This window comes from Brassica napus, chromosome C2, assembly GCF_020379485.1.
Source record: "Brassica napus cultivar Da-Ae chromosome C2, Da-Ae, whole genome shotgun sequence".
In the NCBI taxonomy this organism is placed as follows: Eukaryota; Viridiplantae; Streptophyta; class Magnoliopsida; order Brassicales; family Brassicaceae; genus Brassica; species Brassica napus.
The window spans coordinates 34,550,900-34,572,774 of record NC_063445.1 but is presented as its reverse complement, the minus strand read 5'-3'; the positions used below and the strand labels follow the sequence as shown (position 1 = coordinate 34,572,774).

Sequence of the window (21,875 nt, the reverse complement as noted above, 5' to 3'; positions counted from 1 at the left end):
TTCTTGACAGGAAGGGTTGTAGTGGACGTGTGGATCTATGAGCGTCAGGCACAACTGGTTGGTTTGCATGTTGCACACTGCTCCTACTGTTGACAAGTGCTCTCCCAAGCAACAGAGAAAAGTTACATTTCAGCTTGATATCCAAGACATGGAAATCAACTGGAACTAGGGCATTACCAATCTGCACCTCTAGGTCTCTAACGATTCCTCCTGGGATCCTCTGAGAACAATCCACAAAAGTGAATGACTCCTTGGAAGGCTCCACCTTTAGATCCAGATGGTCTGCCATAACCCTAAGTAGGATGCTGACTGATGCTCCTGTGTCGCACAGTGCATGTGGGAATTCAATACCCTTCACCGTGCATGGTACTGCAAACTCCCCAGGATCACTCTTCTTCTTCAGTGTAATCCTCTTCTTCATCTTTTCTCTGGCCTCACAGAACATTCTCCTAATGTCCTCTTCAGTTTCTCTGGTCTCTTTGAAGAACATCGACAATCTATGAGTAAAATAGGCATCCTCGAATGGTTTTTCTAAAAGAATCCTGAAGACTCTCTTTTGGAAACGGTCCATCTCCTTCTCATTAGCTTCCCTTTTCAGATGTTTAGCAACCTTTCCTTTTCTTTTCCTCAAGGTTCTCCCCATAGGAAACTTATCAACTTCCATAGGCTCTGCTGCATCATCTGAATGTGGACTGATGTCCTCTTGTGGGTTATCTGAAGGTTTAGGTTGTGGCCTAAGTGCGTTGAGACGGGCGACGTCTATCTTTGGCATCTGCACTCGGTATGTGAGAGGTGCGCGTCGATTGATGGGAGCTGGAGGTTGTCGATCGATGGCGATCTCTCTCTGTCGATCGATGGCGGGGATTGTGTGTCGATCGATTTTGACATAAACAGGGCTGGGAAGATGTGGGTGTCTTGCTGCAAACTCCTCGTGAGTCACGATCCTCACGGCATTGCAAGATGCGGTTGACTCCGTAGGTGTTATCGATCGATGCTCTGGAAAGCATGTCGATCGGTTTTGATTGAAGTTTGTCGATCGATGTTCGAAGTCCGGCGTCGATCGACACCAATGCGATCCGCCGAAGCTCATTGAGCTTTCACTTCAAAATCTCCTTCTTTCAGCTTCTCCTGCTTCACCACTTGCCAGAAATCATTATCTATGATGGCATTCACGTGGTGCTTCATCACATCATCTCCTACCCCTCTTGCTAAGGCTTCTTGCCTCTTAACAGCTTCTCCTGTCTGAACAACCTGCATCTCCAGCTTCTTCACATGAGTGCTCAAAGTCTCAAACTTTGTGTTCAGGTTGGTGTAGACAGAATCAATCTTCCCATTGAAGTCCACCGTCATGATCTATTGTCCCTCAAGAACCTTATCAATCATGGCTTCAATCTTTTTCTCTGGAGTAGGTGGTGGTGACTTCTGGTAGAATGAGTTTCCATAACTCATGTTGTTGCTGTAGGGTTTCTGCTGCTGCGAACTCTGGTTGAAATTACTTCTCTGTCCATAGAAGTTTCCATTCTTGTTTCCAAACCTCTGAAATCCAATTCCTCCAATGAAGTTCACATCTTCTTCTACTTCTGCTCTACCCTCTGTGTCTACAGCTTCTGCATCCTCAACTAGCAAGCTTGCTTTCTGAGAAGCTTGTGAACACTATCCAGATTTGCTTTCACCTCATCTATCTGGTCATTCCAAAGGATGGTTGCAGATCTCTTCCTCTCAAAATCAGTGTTCTTGGTGTTTTTGCTGGATGCTAAGTTCTCAATAACTCTCACAACCTCCTCTGGATTCCTGGTGTTGAAGTTCCCATCGCTGGAAGAATCAAGAGTCATCTGATACTCCACTGCGATGCCTCTGAAGAAAGTACTAAGCAGTTGTACTTTGTTGAATCCATGGTGTGGACAATCTCTCTAATAAGACTTGAATCTGATCCATGAGCTTCTGAAGGACTCTGTAGGCTCCTGAGTGAATGTGGCAATCTTGCTCCTCAAGTCTTCAGCACGCGCTTCATCAAAGAAAGTGCATAGGGATGCATTCTTGATGTCGCTCCAGGATGTGAGAGATCCTGGTGGTAACTGCTTAAGCCAGTGTGAAGCATGTCCAGCAAGTGAGTACTTGAAGAGCATGCAAAGTAGGTAGTCCTCAGAGACTCACTCGACTTTAATATCAGATATGAGATCCTCGAACCTCTCCAGATGGTCCATAGGATGCTCGTGAGATAACCATAGTAGGGTGTCTGTCCCACGAGTGTGTAGTACTGCAGCTTCAACTCGAAATCCCTTCTCTGGATAGTTGGAGGACGAATAGATGATATGTTGGTGTAAAACTGATCTGGATGGTTGTAATCAGCTAACATTCTGGGTGGAGCAGCCTCATCTACAGGTAGTGTAGCGCCTGTAGTATCAGTATCAGACTTAGGGATTTCAGCCCCCTGAGCATATATCCTCTGACCTGCTGCATTACGCAGATGACCTTCCTGGTCACGCAGGTCTCCCTTCTTATCACGTACAAGTATCAAAGTCGCAACCATGTCTCACGGCTCAGTATCGATCGATGTTCGGACTGAAGTATTGATCAACATCGGCTGGACGATATCAGTCAAAAATCGAGCGACGAACTAGTGTTGTTGTCGATCGATGAGGAGCATATTCATTTGTGGACTGAACGTTCCAAGCTTGCATGATCTGATGAGAATAGCAGTTGAGTTTCCTTATTGTTTCTGGTACTGCTGGGCATGTACCTGAAAAGACAAGAAAAAAAATTTGTGTCAGAAAGTGGTTTTAAGAAGAAACCTAGACTAAATCGAATTAAATCTATCAAGCGATCAAAGCTCCCCGGCAACGGCGCCAAATTTGATATCACTCAAATTACCCTAAGGAGTGAATTACTCTCTCAAATAAGAGGTTCAGTTGTAGTACTTAGGGATCAAATTCACAGGGAGCTAGGGAACCTAATAAATCTAATTAAGCTATGTTGATTATTATTAAATGTAAAAGACAGGTTTGTGAGCAAGTTAATTGCTCGATTGATTGATTGGGTTTTGGTACTTAGATGAAAGTAGCTAGACTTAGAGCTTTTAATTCATGTAGTCAGGATTATAATCCTACAGATGCCTAATAAGTTGTATGCATGATATTATAGAGCTCAACACTTAACAACAAACCAGTAGGCTTTCGCTTTCTAGGTTTGTCTATTGACCAGTGTCGATCGATTATTCTATAGGAATATCGATCGATACACTTGTTGAAACGTCGACTGATTATTCGATTGGAATATCGATCGACGCTTTTGGTCAAGCGTTAATGCGCGGATTGAATATGCTAACTAAGCTTCCTGGATAAGATCTCGCCTTACTCTAGCAAACTTAGCTCAGTTAGGATGGATTCAGGGTGAGATGCAAGCTATCGCTTATGTCTACAACTCCTAGGGCAAGTTCTAGGTAGCTAATCTAGAAACTGGCATTAATGACAATCCTAAAGATGAATATCACTACTTAGCCATCTATAGTTGGGGCTAATCTTCCATAACTTATTTAAACCCTAAATCTAACAAAGAGAACTACTCAGACATGGCTAAGCAAGTCATAACAGCAATAAGGTATAAAAACTGCATAGATAAATATATAGATATCAATGGAGTTCCAATCACAAATCTCTTTGGATCTTCTCTCCAATCTACTAAAAATCCTAGAAAACCTTTGTTGTGAAAACAGTAAAACAAGAAAGCACATTTTGCCTCTAACATGTTGGCAAAGCTTATATAATTAGGTTAAAACTCGTTAGGGGTAATCTTGTAAGTATGTGAATACTTGGGCTCTAAGTCGGCTGAGACAAAATGGGCTTTTGCGCGCTTCGCTGTCGATGGATGTCACGATGTGAACATCGATCGATTATTCTTCTTCAATGTCGACCGATGGTCGTGCTCGATGGTCAACTCGGGTGCTTACTTCAAATATCTCCAAAATGCTCCAAAATCATCATTTTCCTCCAAATCACTTCTGATCCTATAAATATACTAAATGAACTGTATAATATAATAATAAGTAGTTAACATACTTATAAATCATGGGTAAAAATGGGTCAAATCCATGGTCTATCAACGTAGTAGAAGATGGATAATTAAAATGACACTTGTCATACTCATACACTATCATCAACAACAACATATGTCTTTATCTCTCTTAAAAAGACTATGCAATATGTATTGTACTATAAATAGTACATGTACGTGAAAGATGAAACATACAACAGAGTCATCTCCTTCCATGCTCCTATATGTGGTAGAACCAACCTTTTATAGGTCTCTCTCCTTCCATGCTCCTATATGTGGTAGAACCAACCTTTTATAGGTCTCTCGAATCCCATATGCTCTGATGACTTTAATGAAATATGAATATCTGATTTTATTATTTTCTATTTTTTGAAATTATTTTTTTAAATAAAATTGGAAAAAAATTTCAAAATTCAAAATTGAAAAAAAAATATGAAATTTCAAAATTTCAAAATTCAAAATTTCAAAATTTCCGATTTTTAAAATTTCAAAATTTAATTATTGACGTACAACTGTCGAACTACGTTATACTGATATATTTTTTTTTACTTAGTTGTATTGAGTTATACTGCGTACTGTTGAGTTAATTATACTGAGTTTTACTAGTTATAATATATAATATTGAGTACTATTGAGTTAATTATACCGAGTTTGGTTGAATTATACTGATTACACTATGTAATACTGAGTTAGTTATATCGACTGAGTTATTCCGAGTTCAGCTGAATTATAATGATTATACTGTGTAATACTAGTATTACTCAGTTATTTTTAGCAAATTCGAATGAGTTAGTATCGAGTTATATTGAATTCATATATGAAGATGAAATAAAATAGAAAACACAAAGAAATATCCTTGAAGGGGAGAACAACAAAAACCCTATAAATCATAGAAAACTCAGAAATATCATTAACAACCCTAAACCGGAAAAAAAAAACCCAGAATAATAAGAATCATAAATTCAAAGAATACCCAAATTTTGCTTTACCAACCCTAAATCCCTAAATCTATAACAAGAAGAATCATAAATCAAAAACTCAAACGTTCTTCAGCTTTACACTAAAATAGAGTTTGGTGTTGAGTTGGAAAATTAGCATTTTTTCATAGGTTTTTTTTTTTTGAGCAAATCATATTTTCATAAGTTAGGATTCATTTTATTCAGGGAAAATAAAAGCAGGACCTTCGGTTCAGCAAAGTCAAAATAACATGATGTCTTGACCACTAAGGATGGTAGGCTACGTGGGATGTCAGATGTGTAAGCCAGTCATATTTCCAGGTGGTCTCAAGATTGTTCCATTAGTTTTAAAATTTCAACAGAATAAATGGTTTTTTTTTACAAAGACTATTCTATTACTTAAACTTGAGGTGGTCTGGATAACCAGACCGGAATAGAACAACCAACAAAACAAAACAAAGTTTTCTATGAAAAGACCTCGCAGTCCTAGCTAAAGAATCTGAAATCTGAAATCTGATTTTGAAATCCGGGAAACATATCTTCAGAGTCGCTATCCTCTACAAATATGTTGCAAAACTTGGCCAAGTATGAGGCTCCTTTATCATGGTGATCAAATCTTTGCAATCCGTTCCAAAGCTCTGACATGTCGAATTCAGGGCAGACTCTCATCGTATATAATTTCGTGTCCCCATAAGTTAAACCTTCCCCAAGCTATCTATCCAAACCCATCCACACCCGTTGAACTGTGACGTGGATGTCCATGACCCATATATCATGCATATATTATCCAAGCTTAAGACTTGAGGTTCCTCGATACTATGGCCTTGTGGAGTTGGAGTCACCATCTCGTTTGCATCAAATCAGGTCTGACACTCACTCTCTGCATATCGCACTAACTCCAAAGGATCTCTATCAATTCCCCTAAAAAGTTTATCATTTCAGACCTTTCAAATGTACCAAATTATCCAGGGACAATGATCAATGTCTAGTTCTAGCTCGACAATGTTGTTCTTTCTCCAGAAAAGATAATCCATATTAGCATAGATACTCGGGCCTGGAAAGATATCTGGACTTGTTGGTGTCGATGATAAGGACCAAGCTTGTAGAGCTGGCGGACACTCAAAAATGGTATGGGTAACATATTCTTCAGGCTCACCATATCGTGGGCAATAGTTATCGCATCTCATGCTATGCAGCACCAAATTCTTCGTTACTGCCACATGACCTGTTATCAGCTGCCATATAAGATGGTATATCTTCTGCGGTGTCTTTATCGTCCATGCAAAGGCTTGAAGCTTAGTAATACTTGGCTCTAGTACTTCTTTCTCCTTCTTAGCCTTAATATGTTCTGAGCTATCCAATATCCTAACTTAACCGTGTATTAGCCATTCTTGGTGTAGCTCCAACAGAATATTTCATGGCGATGAGTTGAGCTGATGGCAAAACTTCTTATGAAAAATATATCGGCATGGAAGATGATCTAAGCTGATGGCCAAACAGAATAAATGGTTCTATAATTAGAAATTAGAATTGTTATGAGAGTTGTATAAAAAAATAGAATTGTTATGAATCATGGTGGAAGATGATCTAAGCATTATCTACAATACGATTCGTGGTTTTGCTAAAAAGAATGCCATATCTTTTTTTTTTTGGTAGGTGGCAGGGGACAATAGTCCCCTACTTTTTATTCAAATCCAAAATCCATTACAAGAAAATCTGTCGAGATCTAGCAATCCCATGGATATCATCCGACAAGATGGAAGCAACATGCTCTGGAACAAACTCAAAATAATTTAAACCGAAAGGTAAGGAAAACACATAGTTAGCTAATTCATCTGCTAGACAATTAGCCTCCCTATACACATGCAAAATTTTGACTAACCAGTCTCTTGATATGAAGCCATAGCACAAATGTACTAGGAATGACAGGGGATGAGAATCATGAATACCTATCTTAAGAAAACCCACCACTCTCTCGGAATCAACGTCCACGTCTAGCCTTCGGATCCCATTATCCCATGCTATACAGAGGCCGTAATATACGCCCCACAACTTCGCCAATGGGGCTGAGCAAATACCAATATTGATCGCAAAGCCTCCTCTCCACTCTCCATACTCATCACGCATAACCCCACCTACTGTAGCCAGTCCAGGATTTCCTTTAGAGGATCCATCAGTATTCAATTTGCACCATCCATTCACCGGCTTACGCCATGTGATCTGCCTCTCCACACGTGCCATTCTAAAAGTGGTTGGTTGAAGAACCGCTGTTGTTTTCTTGGGATCACAAGTCTTCTCCATAGTCCCATTGCTGTCGGGCAATCTCGAAGGACATGGAGGATTGTCTCGTCTTCATTTTTGCACAGCTGGCACATTCCATTATCACTCAAGTGTCTACGCTTCCTCTCCATGCTTGTCATGATAACTTGGTGAGAGACCAACCATAAAAAGACTCTAACTCGTTCTGGTACCATAACACGCCAAACCCGACTGTAAAAAGCCTCCATATTTGGTCTCGGTGTCTCGTGTTTTGTCAAGAGTGCATACGCTGATTTCACAGAGAGGAGTCCATCCTTACTTCCTCCCCACGACATTCTATCCCTAGCCCCTGTGACATCATCGATCACCACCGAAGCTAACCGTAACCGATTATGCGTCGATATATTGTTGTAGTAACCAACCTATCCCATTCTGCCATAAGTCACAAGCTTTTGCCTCCAACAATGTTTTGCCTCCAACAATGTTTCTGGAATATCCACCATACTAAAGCCATGTAGGGGTTCATGCAACAACCAATTATCTTTTCAAAAATGTACTCGGCGACCATCTCCTAGTATCCAACAAGCGCCTGGAATCACAACCGCTCGAATTCTCAACACCAAACTCCTCCACGTCGTGACCAACTCTCCTGACACACCAACCATGATGATTCATGTATCTCACCTACACGAAACTTCTTGCGCAAGATTTGTACCCATAATCCATCCTGTCTGTTCAACAACCTCCAGCCGAGTTTAGCTAAGAGAGCAATATTCATTTCTTTTGCTGATCTTATGCCAAGTCCCCCCCTCTCTCTTTGGTTTACAGATTTTCTCCCAAGACACCAAATGCTGTTTTCTGTTCCCATCACTACTCCCCCAATAAAAGAACGTCATATCTGACTAAACCAATTATTTTGTATCTATAAAAATATTTAATGATTCCCTCATTTGTTTTAGCATTATCTTCTATTGTTGATTTAAATAATAAAAATATAGAAATTCGTTTAAACTAAAAAAAAATTCTTTTTCATAAGAAAAAGGTTAAATGTTTAAGGCAAAATGCATCGTTTTTAAAACCAGACCGGCTAGCGAACCAGAATTTTTTTTCAGTCATGGATCATTGTGGTTCGACCGTATTTGAACCGAGTTTACTTAGATTAAACTAAATTTAATGACATTTTATAAATAATATGCATAGTTTTTTAAAAATAGATAATATCAAATAAAATGTTTAAATAGCCATAGAAAAACTTAAAAAAAATTAAAATCTAAAATCAGTATGAAAAGCACATTTAAATTTTATTCGCAGATCTTATCACTCTAAATCTTCGTCACCTTTAAACAAAATTATATACACATTAGGTAAGAGTTATATTTTGAAATACAAATTTCAAAAACGTAAATGTTTCAATTATTTAAAGTCTTCAAAACAATTGATGATGAAATAAAATTTTAAACAAAGTGAGAAGTAGACAAAAACAATATCTTGAGGTGAATATTAAACTTTGTGAATCTTGTAATTTATGAATTGTACAGATAACAAAAGAAAAAGACGAGAAACGATACTTTATTTATTTTTGATAAATCTTATTTTTACTTTAAAAAGAAGAAAAATTAATTGTTTCATTAACAAAATTTTAACTTATATACGAACCGGGGTTTGGCCGGTTCATTGGGTCGCCGTTTTCCGTATTTTGACGGTTCGATTGGGGTTTTTAACTGGTTCGATTTTAGTTGGATTTTAGCATTAACCCAACCCTGATTATTTTCGGTTCAGGGTTTAACCCAGCTCGACTGCCGGTTCGGTTCGGGTTTAAAAACATTGGGCAAATGTAAACCAGCCCCGTAAGCAACAATAACATCACCTTAATTTTTATCTTAAACAAACCGAATCAATCAAAATATATCTACGAGAGGTCAGAGTCAGACTTTTAAGTTTTACTTTAATGTATACTATTAAACCATAATCCCTGATAAGATTTTGTCTTTAGTTTTATAATTTATTTACAATGATATGTCACTCCTATATTTATGGCTAACAATATTAATTATTCTGATCCATAACTATATATTCGTATTGGTTAAAAATATCATCATTTAATTTAATTTAACTGTTTCTATTTTATTTCATCATTTAAAAATTTGTTTTACTTCTTGCTCTCCTTAACATCTAAGCCTTTTTTTATTTCCATAATTTAATTTTTGTATTTTATGTTTTGAGATCGATACATTTAATCACTGTTTTTGTTTATCATTTTCTTCTTCTTTTGTTTGTTCCGATTTCAATCAAAATATATACAACAGTTATAAAAACTATGTGTACTCTCAAAGTTAATTAAAATATATATACAGCAGTTATAAAAAATATACTTTACATATTGCTTTTGTTTATTAGGCCATCTACACAGAACAAAAGGAATACATTAATTAAATATAATAACTTAACTTAAATATATTTAACTATTTTCTATTCAGGAAACTTAAATTTTATTACATTAACAAAATATATTTGGTAATCTTTAAAAATGGTAACTACCAAATATTCCAAAAAATTACATATAATTGTAAAAAAAAATATTATAGGTTACATACATTATCTTATATAACTACTAAAATTAATAGATCGAAAAATGCATTCATCACAAATTAATCCTTAATGTCTTCAAATAATATTATAATCAGAAAGAACCAATAAATCATATATTAGCTTTCAAAATATGATCAATATACATAGAATTAGTATATAAAATCATATACCATTTTGATAAAATTTTATAAAAATTTATATTATAAAAATTATAAAAAGTAAAAAAAATGTTTAAATCAAGGTTTTAAAATTTCATTTGGACACTAAAATCGATTATTTTCGGCCATTGGATTAGTGGATTAACCGTGGGTGAACCGTATGTAAATATTTTAATCAATTTAATATATAATTATAATAATAATCTGCTTTTCTCAGTTTGTAGTTATTTTTTAAGTTTAACATATATCTATCTATAATAATAAAGGGGGGGTTTTCTCTTACCTCCTGCAGCCACGTCCTTTTTTAGGGGTGGACATATGTCGCCACGTGTAGGCGCTTAATTGGTTACGTTTTTTTGTTTTTTTTTCTCTTATTCGGTTTGGGCTCCGGCTAATGTGTTGTTTTTTTTTTTTTTTTGTCGTGGCCCATCTTGAACCCTGCTCTTATGAACTGATCGTGCCCAGGGTTTTCACGTCTTGTCTTCGTTTTCGTCTTCTACCTTCTCATCATCGACCGCGAGACGCAGAGATTCGAGCCTGTTCAGTATCCCTAACGCCTCTGATTTCAATAACTCTGCAACTTAACTCCACTGAGCGGTAGAGAAGGCGAGAGCCACCACTGGATCTCTCTCTCTCTCCCGTGCCTCGCTCTTTCACGTTTACATCTCTCTCTCTCTCTCTCTCTCTCTGAGTTTTGATTTCGATTTGAAAGCCAGCTACTGTCACGAACACCGTCAAAGTCCGATTGTTGAGGTTTTGGAAAGCTCATGGGGTAGACATGTCCTCTTCGACCAGAAGGTAATTTCGGCCATCCATGTCCTCTCCTGATACATGAGATGCAGGGGGAGTGACTAATATAGTTTACAAGGAGATATATAAGAATCTACGAAAGTTTTAGATGCACCACTATGTGGGTTTTAATTTCACTTCTATAAGAAATTTTTTAATTATATTCACTCATTTGTGGATCTTACAGGTCTTCAAAACGAATTGCAGTATACTAGGAAAATCTATGTCACCGGCACGGAAGAGCACACAAAACCACCATGAACGTGCTTACAATAGCTGGGTCAGTACCTTCATATGTCTGGACAATTAAAAACAGACCTGTTAGTATATTGCAGATAGATAATTACTCAGTGCAAGCAAAAAAAGTTTGTTCTGTTCATAAATATAGTTAATGGAACAGACATCTTACATTGTTCTAACAGTGGGGTTAAAAAAGTTGTCTTCAATATGCAACTAATCTTATGATTAGAGTTTGCATTGATCTGAGAAATTAATTAATTCAACTGTTGAATGGGTTATTCAGAATCATAGGAAAAAAAGGCATCGAGTGAAAAAGATGAATTTTAATTGAGCAAGAGATTCACATGTTGCGAGAAAAAAGATTTGCTCAATGGAAAGAGAGGTAAGGATGATAATTTCAGACCTAAGTTCAATACCAGAAAGACCTGGCAGCTTACACGTGGAATACACCAACTAAGCTTTGGTATAAGGGGGTATGGTTCTTGCACGCAACCCCTAAATTCTCTCTTCTTTCTTGGATTGCAATCCATGACAGGTTTTCCACAGGAGATCATATAAGGAAGTGGAACTCAGGAGCATCCACCACTTATATCCTTTAGAGACCCTGACCATCTTTATTTTCACTAAGTTTTTGGAGAAGGTATGGGAAAATCTTACTTTAAAGCTTTTTGGTTCAAGTACACAACAGTAGAAACGGATATTAGATATTCTGGTTGAAATTATTGGGATCAAGTCAGTCAGTTTATCATTCAGTATGTATTCCAAGCAACAATTCACTTAGTATGACGGAAGAGGAACGTAATGACTTCAATTCCTGCATCTTGTGTAATACAAAACATTGACAAAATGGTCTGGCACAAAATTTCATCTCTGCTAGGATAAGAGGCAATCAATATGTAGAAGCTATGGAAATTTGGTTTGCTTCAAGGTGACAAATCTGAGCTTCAAATAACTTTGGGAAATTTGTTACCTAATCATTTGTCTCAACACACCTTTTCTATTATTTACCCTTTTTGTTCATTTTACCCTTTACTAAATTATAAAATATTATAAATAAATACATTTCTGAACTTTTACAATAAAATAAAAAACAAAACATTAATATTTGATTGGTTAGAATTTATTTTCGAAGAATTAAATTTTTTTTATAAATTTTCTAAAACTAATTCTGCTTAATCTAAAAGTCTCTGATTTCTTTATAAGATGAAAAGACTTCCAACAAAGTCCCATAGAAAATAAAACTCCTATCTATTTTTGTTATACAGGCCTGTAAGAGTGTATTAAACAAGTATTTGGGGGTAAACATTGCTTCGCCAACAACAAACATATGAAGGATGTCTCAGGTGGTGTGTACTGCTCAAATGTAATTGGTAGGACAAGAGAGAGCATGTTGCTAACGAAATGGGAAAGGATGAGAAAAGAGACTTATTTAATTAGATCTTTGTTTTGTTCGGCCGTGGATAAGATTCTCCTGCTTTTGGATTATAGATATTGAGTGCAGGTTTTGAAATTTTGATAGCGAGTCTGGAGCGAAAGGTTTTGTTTCCTTTACTGAGATCTCTATTTCATCAAAGATATGCATGCAGTCACTGTTTTGTCACACTGAGTTCTCACATGTTGACAATTCATGCTGGTTCAAATGATATGTTTCTGTACAGATATACAAAAAGTGTAAAAGAAACTGAGATCAAATGCCTGGAGCAAGGGCTGTACTGGACTTTGAATGTCTCGCAACGACTGATTCAATAAGTGGGTTCACCATTTCCGGCTTCTCATCCTGCAAAATTTACAGAAATGCAATAAGAAGAAGAATAGAGGGTTACTTCATTGGAGAGAGGAGAGACCTGAGGAGCTGCATCAAAATTACCATAAGCTCGTCCAAGCTTGATTGGATCCCATGGATCTTTTTCTCCCCATGCAACTAGAACCGGGCACTGCAAATAGTTAAATGACATGGTCATGGTGAAGTAAAAACTTTAAAGGTTTAGTTTTAACTACGGCTAAGGAGTAAGATCAGAGTAAAGAACCTTGAACTGTGGGAGTAAATCTTCTAGAAGCGGTCCACCATAGTAACAAATGAATTCAAGGAAGACATCAACTGCACCAGGCTCAAGACCTGGCCGTATAATTGCCTCAGTTATTGAGAGCTATTATAGTAGCACTAAATTGCAAAAAAAATATTCCTTAAGCTCACTTACAAGATATAAAAATCATGGAACTTACAACAGTCATCAAGTACCTGGCTAAGAATGCTTCTTTAGTCACGTTTATCTTACAAAAGTTGTAACCTCAGAAATCCCATTTAGTCATCAGCTTCCAAATCTTTCTCTGTCCATGATCTGAAATATGCTCTGTTAACTTTTCTGCAACATGCAAACCATCTCCTCCCAAGTACACATGGACATGCTAAAACGTATACTTTCACGCACGGACGCACCAGACTATCCACATTTTTCCATTCTTTAAAAAAAAACTACCAATAACTCCAATAGACATGTTTCTTAGAAAATAAAAAAAACTACAGTTCACCTCCAATACAAATGTGATTGTTACATTAGTCATACGAATAATATTATAGCACCAACAAACCATTTTAATTGAAAACTAGAATTAAAATTATAAAATAACTAAGACGAGGTGGCAACTGCTAGAGTCCAAGCCTACGGATTAGCACTTCAAGGGCTCCCTGACCCGTAATGAGCTCAAAAAGCAGTATACATGGAAATAAGAGCATTTCTAATTTATATTCCACTTTGTGTTTGAAAATTTTCTGTAATTCCACTTTATAACTCTATAATAAAGTTAAAAATATATTTACACTACTTTTGTATTCGTTATTATACTTTGTAAAGTATGAAAGTAAAACTCAGATTATCAATAAATACCAAGAATTTTATCAAAAGAAAACCCAAGAATAATCATGTTTCACACTTTCTCCCAATACAGCTTCCAATATTTTCCATACCTTTTACCGAAAAAGAAGTAACAAAAATCGTGAGTAAGAACACAGAGGACATGTGTAAATAAATATCATATGAGAACAATCATTCAGATTCGGAGACTTACTTTGATCAGCATCGGTCATTGTCTTTATAGGCCTGGCTGGATCAAAGAGAAGAATGGTGAGGAGTATGAGAGAAGAATGGTGAGGAACATGACGTCGACGTATGGCAACAAATGGTTCAAATTAAACAACAGTTTTAAATGTGTCTCTTTCAACAGACGCTTATAAAACAAACCAAAGAGTGGAAAATAAATTACGCCATTAAAGAAAGCTGGTACGGTACAAGAAAGAACTTAAGATCTAATGAGCATAATTGAAATGTGGAGTCAAAACACACAACTTCAAACCCAATTGCACACTAAAAATTGTATACAACAATTGTGTGAACATCGTTTTCGACAGTTCGTGGCAGATATATGCTCAGAATAATCGTTCAAAGCATACGAGAATGATGCTTTAAAATTTTTGACTTTTACGAAGAGTAAAAATTTGTATTTTTACATTTAAGATGCCAGATATGAGTGTCAAAAGAATAGAGAATAAATAATGCAAAAAACAGCTAACCAACTGCATGTCATACAAAAATAATTTTTAATGATTCAAGAAGTAAATATGGAAGAAGTAAACTTTTGGAAGGTCAACAGGGTGAGAGGCCAATAGGGGTGTAAGTATCAGTGCGAGGAGATAAATACTACTAAACCAAAAAAAAATCTCTGATAAAAAAAACAGTATCTCAGTCTTCGCACCTATTCCAGCAACAATTCACACGGTACCGTAAACATGTCAAAAGCATGAGATAAATACTACTAAACCAAAACAAATCTCACCGCCATTCTAGAGCCACAAAATCAAAGTTTAAAAATACCATTATCAACAAAAAAAACAAATTCAAACACATATCACTTATTGTGATATACAATCAACTATGTCTAGAGGGATCTAGCTGAGGAAGGGTTTTTCTTTGACCTAAAAAACTTCAAAACAGAGTACTACCGTCACTAACCACTCTCGCTCTCAAATTGATCGAAAAAGCAATTTTGAACTATAATGAGAATAAAACATACGAACCCGGCGCTACGCGCCGGAATACCACTAGTAATATTAAATAATAGATATTTTTAAAACCTAATTTAATATATTGGGTTCTTAAATTTATCGGTTCGACCATGGATATAAGCTGACCACGGGTCTTGATTGGTTTTAAATACATTTAATACAAAAAGTTTTAAATATACAAAAATCTTATAAATTAACAAAACATTTGTAACGTTTTAATGGAATTTGAATCACAATGTATTCTGCATTTTTAAACCGCCGATCAAATCTAGTTATATGTTAAACAAACTTATCCTTTCTAACCTCAAAGTTACAACATGTTACGTTTATACCCTTCTCTACGTGAGCCGTTCGATGATAGAAGAGCAACGTCACATAAACGTCGGTCATACAGATCCAATGGCGTAAAACGATTGAAAAGCACGGCAACGCTGACGTAAAGAAAATAAACCAAAGACCGACATAACCGTGTTTGGTACTCAAATTATATAATATAAACATAGGTTATATTTGACCCAAAAAAAAAATATAGGTTATAGTTTTTTTCTAATCAACCATTTGTTATTGTTGCGTGTTTGTTTGTCTCTCTCATCTCGCTCACCTAAATTCGCAAAAATATTCTGAACAATATTGAACAGAAAACCAAGAAACCCACTTTTTATTTCTTCTTCGAAAGATCAGAAATATATTTTATTTTGTCAAATTTCGTTGAAGAAGCTTTGAAATTAGAGGAAGAAATTTCATTTGATCTGCACGTTTCTGGTAATTTTTCCTTTTTGAATTGTTCTTTTCATTTTATTTGTTATTTGACGGATCTGAGTTGGTATAAAAATGTTTATTAGTATTTGTAATTCGGATATTTATGGTGCATCGGTTGAATCTTTAACGTTTGGATTTGGGGAGAATCGACGCAATGATAGATCTTGTTTGATGCTAGGTTTTTAAATCAAAATGAATCAATTTGATTATATCGAATCTGGGTTTAAATCGAATTGATTTTCATTTGATGGTTATATAGGACCTGTGTTGAATCGAATTGATTATATCGAATCTGAGTTAATTGATTCTATTTCGTAGCTGGGAGCAGGTGATTCTCATCTTTAATGTTCTGAAACGACAACCTTAAAAAAACATTCTTCTGTTACTGTCAGAATATAAATTTTGGTTTGTTTAATAGATTTGAGAAGAAGAAGAAAGGAACCACAATGAGCTCTGAGCAAAACAACAGCACAAGCTTCCCACCAACTGAGCCAAAACTCTGCGACAACGGATGCGGTTTCTTCGGGTCACCTTCCAACATGAACCTCTGTTCCAAATGCTACAGAAGTCTCCGAGCCGAGGAAGATCAAACCGCCGTAGCAAAAGCTGCTGTCAAGAACTCACTTAAGCTTCCATCTTGCAGTCTCATTATCACACCAGAGCAAAAACAGCCTCTTGAAACCAAACCAGCCTCTGTTGTTGTAACCGCTGAGCCGTCTTCAGTTCCTATAGCCACGGGACAGGAGGAGGCAGAGCCGTCGAAACCTGCGCGGACGAACAGGTGTTTCAGCTGTAACAAGAAGGTTGGAGTTATGGGGTTTAAGTGCAGATGCGGTAGCACGTTTTGCGGGAGCCATAGGTACCCGGAGAAGCACGAGTGTAGCTTCGATTTCAAAGAAGTTGGACGTGATGCAATCGCAAAGGCCAATCCTGTGATCAAGGCGGATAAAGTCGAAAGGATATGAAAAATATCAAACCTTTTCTTTTTATAAAGTAATTTGTGGTTTCTATTTTCTCTGCATTTGATCAACTTCTTCTTTGGATGTCGATGTGATGTGATCATGTTGGATGTTGGATGTTGGATGTTGGATGTTGGGTTTCTATGAATCATAATGAAAATTGCTGCTCTTGGTTTTATCATGATTGTTTTTAGTATTCAAGTCTCCATAATCGTAGTCTGAACTTGTTTATTAGATTGTTTTTTTTTTATATTAAAATAAGAAAAATTACAACTTATAACCAACAAAAAACAAAAATTAGAAAAATAACCAAACCTCCATTCTCTCTTTCTTCCTATCTCTCTACCTTCTCTCCAAAAATCTAATTTTATTTTTTGTTTTGGTTATTGTTTTGGTTATTTCACCGATTCTCCCATGGAGAATTCGATACAAACCGACTCGTACAAAATAATCGAAATCAACCGTTTTCTAAATGGTTTGTTTGACCATTACCCCCAACAACTATTTCGGATTCGGTGTTTTAGCGAGTGTCCCGGGAAGATGAGTTATCTCGTTGTCTTGGATCCCAGAACGTCTCAAGTCACTTCCGGTATAACTTTCTCCCGGTGAACTTGTCAAAGCTTGTTATCATCTCCACCACTGAATCTCCACGAACAAAAGAGAGAGAGGACAAAGAAAACCAACTGAGAGCATCCAAAAGCTTGAGCAAGACCCGCCTTCGTCGCCAAAGTCGGATGCGAACTCAACGCATAATAGAGAGTGAATATCATGATCACAAATGTATAAAATGATCTTCTATTTCATTCTCCGTAACCGTAAAGTGTTATTTACAAATATATATATAGAGACTCTAAACCAAACCAAACCGGGTAAATTACATTTACATCATAACCATAAATAACCATCTAATACCCCCCCCCCCCCTCAAGATGGAGGTGAGTAGATATCCGAAACACCCATCTTGGAAGTAAGATCCCAAAATGGAGAAGGGTACAAAGCCTTGGTGAGAACATCTGCTATCTGGTTGTGAGTACGGATGTGCATCGTCTTGATCATGCCATTGTCAATGCGTTCACGAATGGTATAGCAGTCATGATCAACATGTTTAGTTCGTTCATGGTAGACAGAGTTGTTGGCAATATAGAGTGAAGTTGTGTTATCACCATAGAGATGAGATGGCAACGTCATAGGAATCTGAAGATCCTTCATGATACGCAGGTGCCATTCAATCTCGCAGGAGGCATCGGCTAGAGCACGAAACTCTGCTTCCGCTGTGCTTCGAGAGACAGTACGCTGCTTCTTGGACCGCCATGTAACCAAAGAATCGCCAAGAAACATAGCATAGCCTGTTATAGATCTGCGTGAGTCTGGACATGAACCCTAGTCTGCATCAGCAAAGCCTCGCAAGTCAAAATTACCATCAGCTGCATAAAAGATACCCTGTCCAACTGTGCCCTTCAGATATCGAAGCAGTTTATGTGCTGCTCGAAGATGTGCATCACGAGGAGCTGAAAAGTACTGACAGAGTTTAATGAGAGTATACGAGATGTCTGGTCTCGTGATAGCTAAGTACATCAATCTGCCCATCATACGACGATATACTTTCGGGTCTGGCAATAGAGAACCCATCTCATGAACAATATTGGAACCATCTTTAGGAGGGATTGTCTCCTTTGACAGACGCACAGTGGGATCAAGAGGTATAGACGACGGTTTGCAGCCAAGGAAGCCCGTGTCATCTAGCAACTCGAGAGTGTACTTCCTCTGACATACTGAAATACCCTTCGCAGACCGTGCGATCTCCAAGCCAAGAAAGTATTTGGTTTCACCAAGATTTTGAAGTTTGAAATGTGATTACAACTCACCAACAAACTTCTTAACTTCATCATCATTGTTGCTCGCAACTAAGATGTCATCCACATATATCAATACTGCTAAGAATCTTCCTTCAACATTTCGCACAAACAGAGTATGATCATCACGGGATTTCGCGAATCCCATCTTCAATATAGTAGATGAGAGTTTCAGATACCATTGCCGAGAAGCTTGTTTGAGACCATATAAGGACTTGTGTCTTAGGTACCGAGACACCCATTAATTCTTCATAACCATGTGGCAGTTTCATGTAAATCTCCTCATCGAGATCACCATTCAGGAAGGCGTTAGAAACATTTAACTGAGTGAGAGACCACTTCATCTTAGCAGCAGCATCAATTAAAACTCGTACGGTGCTCAACTTAGCAACCGGTGAGAAAGTTTCTTGATAATCCACACCTTCTTCCTGTGTATAACCCTTGCCAACGAGTCGACCTTTCTTCCTTTCTTCAGTACCATCCGCATGATATTTGGTTTTATAGAGCCACTTACATCCAATAGGCTTCTTATCAGGTGGCAAGGAACATACACTCCAAGTCTTTGTTCGTTCCTGAGATCTGATCTCCTCCTTCATAGCATCATGACAAATCTGATCTAACATTGCCTCTGAAAACTTTTGTGGATCTTTTGATTTGGTGATAGAGTTTATAAAAGCATGAAAAGGCTCAGATTGAGAAGTATAAGAAATGTATTTGGCCATTGGATAGGGTGTAAAAGAAGAAGAGGGGGTATCAAGTTTATAACAATGAAAATCCTGCAAGTTGGCGGGTTGTTTCTTGTGTCAAATAGGTCAACTTCCAGAGGGAAGAGGAACCGTAGAAGATGACACATCATGAGAAAGATGTGCATCAGAAGATGTTGGTTTAGAGAACACAACATCAGGGACAACAGGTAAAGGAACATGAGGAAAGAAGGATTTTACATTATCATTTAGAGATGATAATGCAAAAGGAAAGATATACTCATGGAAAAGCACATGTCTTGAAATAGAAACAGAATGTGTCTCTATATCTAACAGCTTATAACCTTTGTACCCTGAAGGATAACCTAGAAAGACACAAGCTTTTGCTCTAGGATCAAATTTATGCCTATTTTTAGTTGAGGTACTAACATAACAGAGACAACCAAAAGTTTTTAAGGACTCATAATCTGGTTGCTTATTAGTTAATTTCTCAAAAGGTGATTTATTGTCTAAGACAAGGGAAGGTAATCTATTGATTAAGAAAACAGCAGTAAGAATGCAATCACCCCAAAATTTCAAAGGCACATTTGATTGAAACAACAAAGCTCTTGCAACATTAAGAATATGCTGGTGTTTTCTTTCAACTACTGAATTTTGTTCAGGTGTTTCAGGACATGAATGATAAGAAACTATTCCTCTAGCAGCATAGAATTCAGTGAAACAAAGCTCATTAGCATTATCAGATCTAACAGCCTTAACATTTACATCATATTGGTTCGCTACCATCTTAACAACATCAGGGAAAATATTGATAACATCAGACTTAGCACACATTAAGAAAACCCAAGTTGCTCTGCTAAAGTCATCAACAATAGTCAAGAAGTATTTAGAACTATCTACTGTAGGTTCAGAAAACGGACCCCAAGTATCAATGTGAAGGAGATCAAATGCATTTTTACTCATGTTATGTCTAGGTTTGAAAGGAATATGTTTTTGTTTTGATAAATGACAAACATCGCAAGCATCAGAATGATCTTTATTAATTTTAGAATTTGAAAGATTAAGAACTTTGGACAAGGTTGCAACTTTAGACATAGACGGATGACCTAACCTTTTATGCCAAGTAATAGAGTCAACAACAGCAGAGACATATGACATACCTTGAAAAGATAAAGTTCTATGATTGTTATTGACTTCCAAGAAATACAAGTTGCCAACTTGACTACCTTGACCAATCATCAATGCCTGAGTAAGATCCTGAATAAAGCAATCATTAGCAGTGAAAGAAACTTCAGAATTCAATGTTTTGGTAAGAACGCTAACACTCAACAAATTGAATTTAAATTCAGGTATGTAAAGAACATTGAACAGAGTGATAGAGTTAGTTAAACAAATGCAACCTACACCCACTATGCTAACAATATAACCATTGGGGAGAGTAACATAGGTTTGATCAAGATGAGAGTCAGAGGATTGTGTAAAACACGCAACACAAAACACTTAAAGGAGAGACTCTAACGACAACGCAAAACACGCAAAAGTATCCAAGCAACACTACCAATAATAGTTATAATGACCCACCACCAGCACTAGGATGCGAACTTGACCCAAATAAGACACTGCCACGACCAGATAAAGATCGCGACGCCATTTACCAACTTCAAGGATTGAAAAAACTGGATACATGTGACTCCCAAAAACGATTCACTAGTGTAAAGGGCAGAGCAACAAAAGAAGTACGAGACTCAACCTCCGAGAAGAGAAGGTCGTCGCCGGCAAATAGAGAGACCAGAAATGACAAGCACAAATTAAGAAATCTGAAATAAAGAGAACTGCCAAGAAGTAATCACGTGGCCACAGACTTCTACCCGATATAACAAACTCGACAAACTCTCACAAGCCAGAACCTGAGCCGGGAACCATTGCCTGCCTCCAACACAGACCCACAGCTCACATCCAAGGCAACAAAACCACTGGAGTTTACTTGGCTTGAGCGTAAAGGAGGCGAGCAACCCTGACACCGTGAAGAACCGCACATCCAACCAGTGGAAGATCCAGGAGTAAATTTTTCATGGGTGAAACTATGTAATTACAAAGAAAAAAAAACAAATAAAACGTGTCACCATTTGGTCTCGATCCATGCTTTAGGAGTGTCAGGTGGAAAGTTTTACCACTAAAGGTACTGATTTTTTCAATGTTTTAGTGTAGAAAACAATCTATAATAATAAAGGGAGGGTTTCTCTCACCTCCTTCAGCCACGTCCTTTTTTAGGGGTGGGCATATGTCGCCACGTGTCGGCGCTTAACTGGTTACGTTTTTTTGTTTTTTTCCCTTCTTCGGTTTGGGCTCCGGCTAATGTGTTGTTTTTTTATTTGTTTTGTCGCGGCCCATCTTGAACCCTGCTCTTATGAACTGATCGTGCCCAGGGTTTTCACGTCTCGTCTTCGTCTTCGTCTTCTACCTTCTCATCATCGACCGCGAGACGCAGAGATTCGAGCA

The 21,875-nt window shown here is 37.2% G+C and overlaps 1 protein-coding gene and 1 long non-coding RNA gene across 5 annotated transcripts; both read left to right on the top strand.

Annotated features, from left to right (window-relative positions):
• The first annotated feature begins 10,511 nt into the window (after positions 1-10,511).
• LOC106450133 lies at positions 10,512-12,641 on the top strand. Of its 3 annotated transcripts, XR_007319972.1 has the most exons (5): positions 10,512-10,810; positions 10,989-11,081; positions 11,325-11,423; positions 11,577-11,969; positions 12,307-12,641. It is a non-coding gene; the product is annotated as an uncharacterized LOC106450133 (long non-coding RNA). The 3 variants fall into 3 exon arrangements; XR_007319973.1 differs by having other exon boundaries at positions 11,325-11,681; XR_002655525.2 differs by having other exon boundaries at positions 11,325-11,969.
• Positions 12,642-15,580: 2,939 nt separating this feature from the next.
• LOC106447134 (zinc finger A20 and AN1 domain-containing stress-associated protein 7) lies at positions 15,581-16,997 on the top strand. 2 transcript variants are annotated; one of them, XM_022696296.2, is made up of 3 exons: positions 15,620-15,863; positions 16,120-16,188; positions 16,279-16,997. In XM_022696296.2, the coding sequence occupies exon 3, from the start codon at positions 16,307-16,309 to the stop codon at positions 16,823-16,825; it is 519 nt and encodes a 172-aa protein (XP_022552017.1). In that variant the 5' UTR covers positions 15,620-15,863; positions 16,120-16,188; positions 16,279-16,306; the 3' UTR covers positions 16,826-16,997. The 2 variants fall into 2 exon arrangements, with proteins under 2 accessions (XP_013744450.1, XP_022552017.1); XM_013888996.3 differs by lacking the exon at positions 16,120-16,188 and having other exon boundaries at positions 15,581-15,863.
• Positions 16,998-21,875: the final 4,878 nt, after the last annotated feature.

What these genes read in the sequence shown, in the direction of transcription:
- LOC106447134 (XM_013888996.3), top strand. Translation starts at nt 16,307, where the DNA reads ATGAGCTCTGAGCAAAACAACAGCACAAGCTTCCCACCAACTGAGCCA.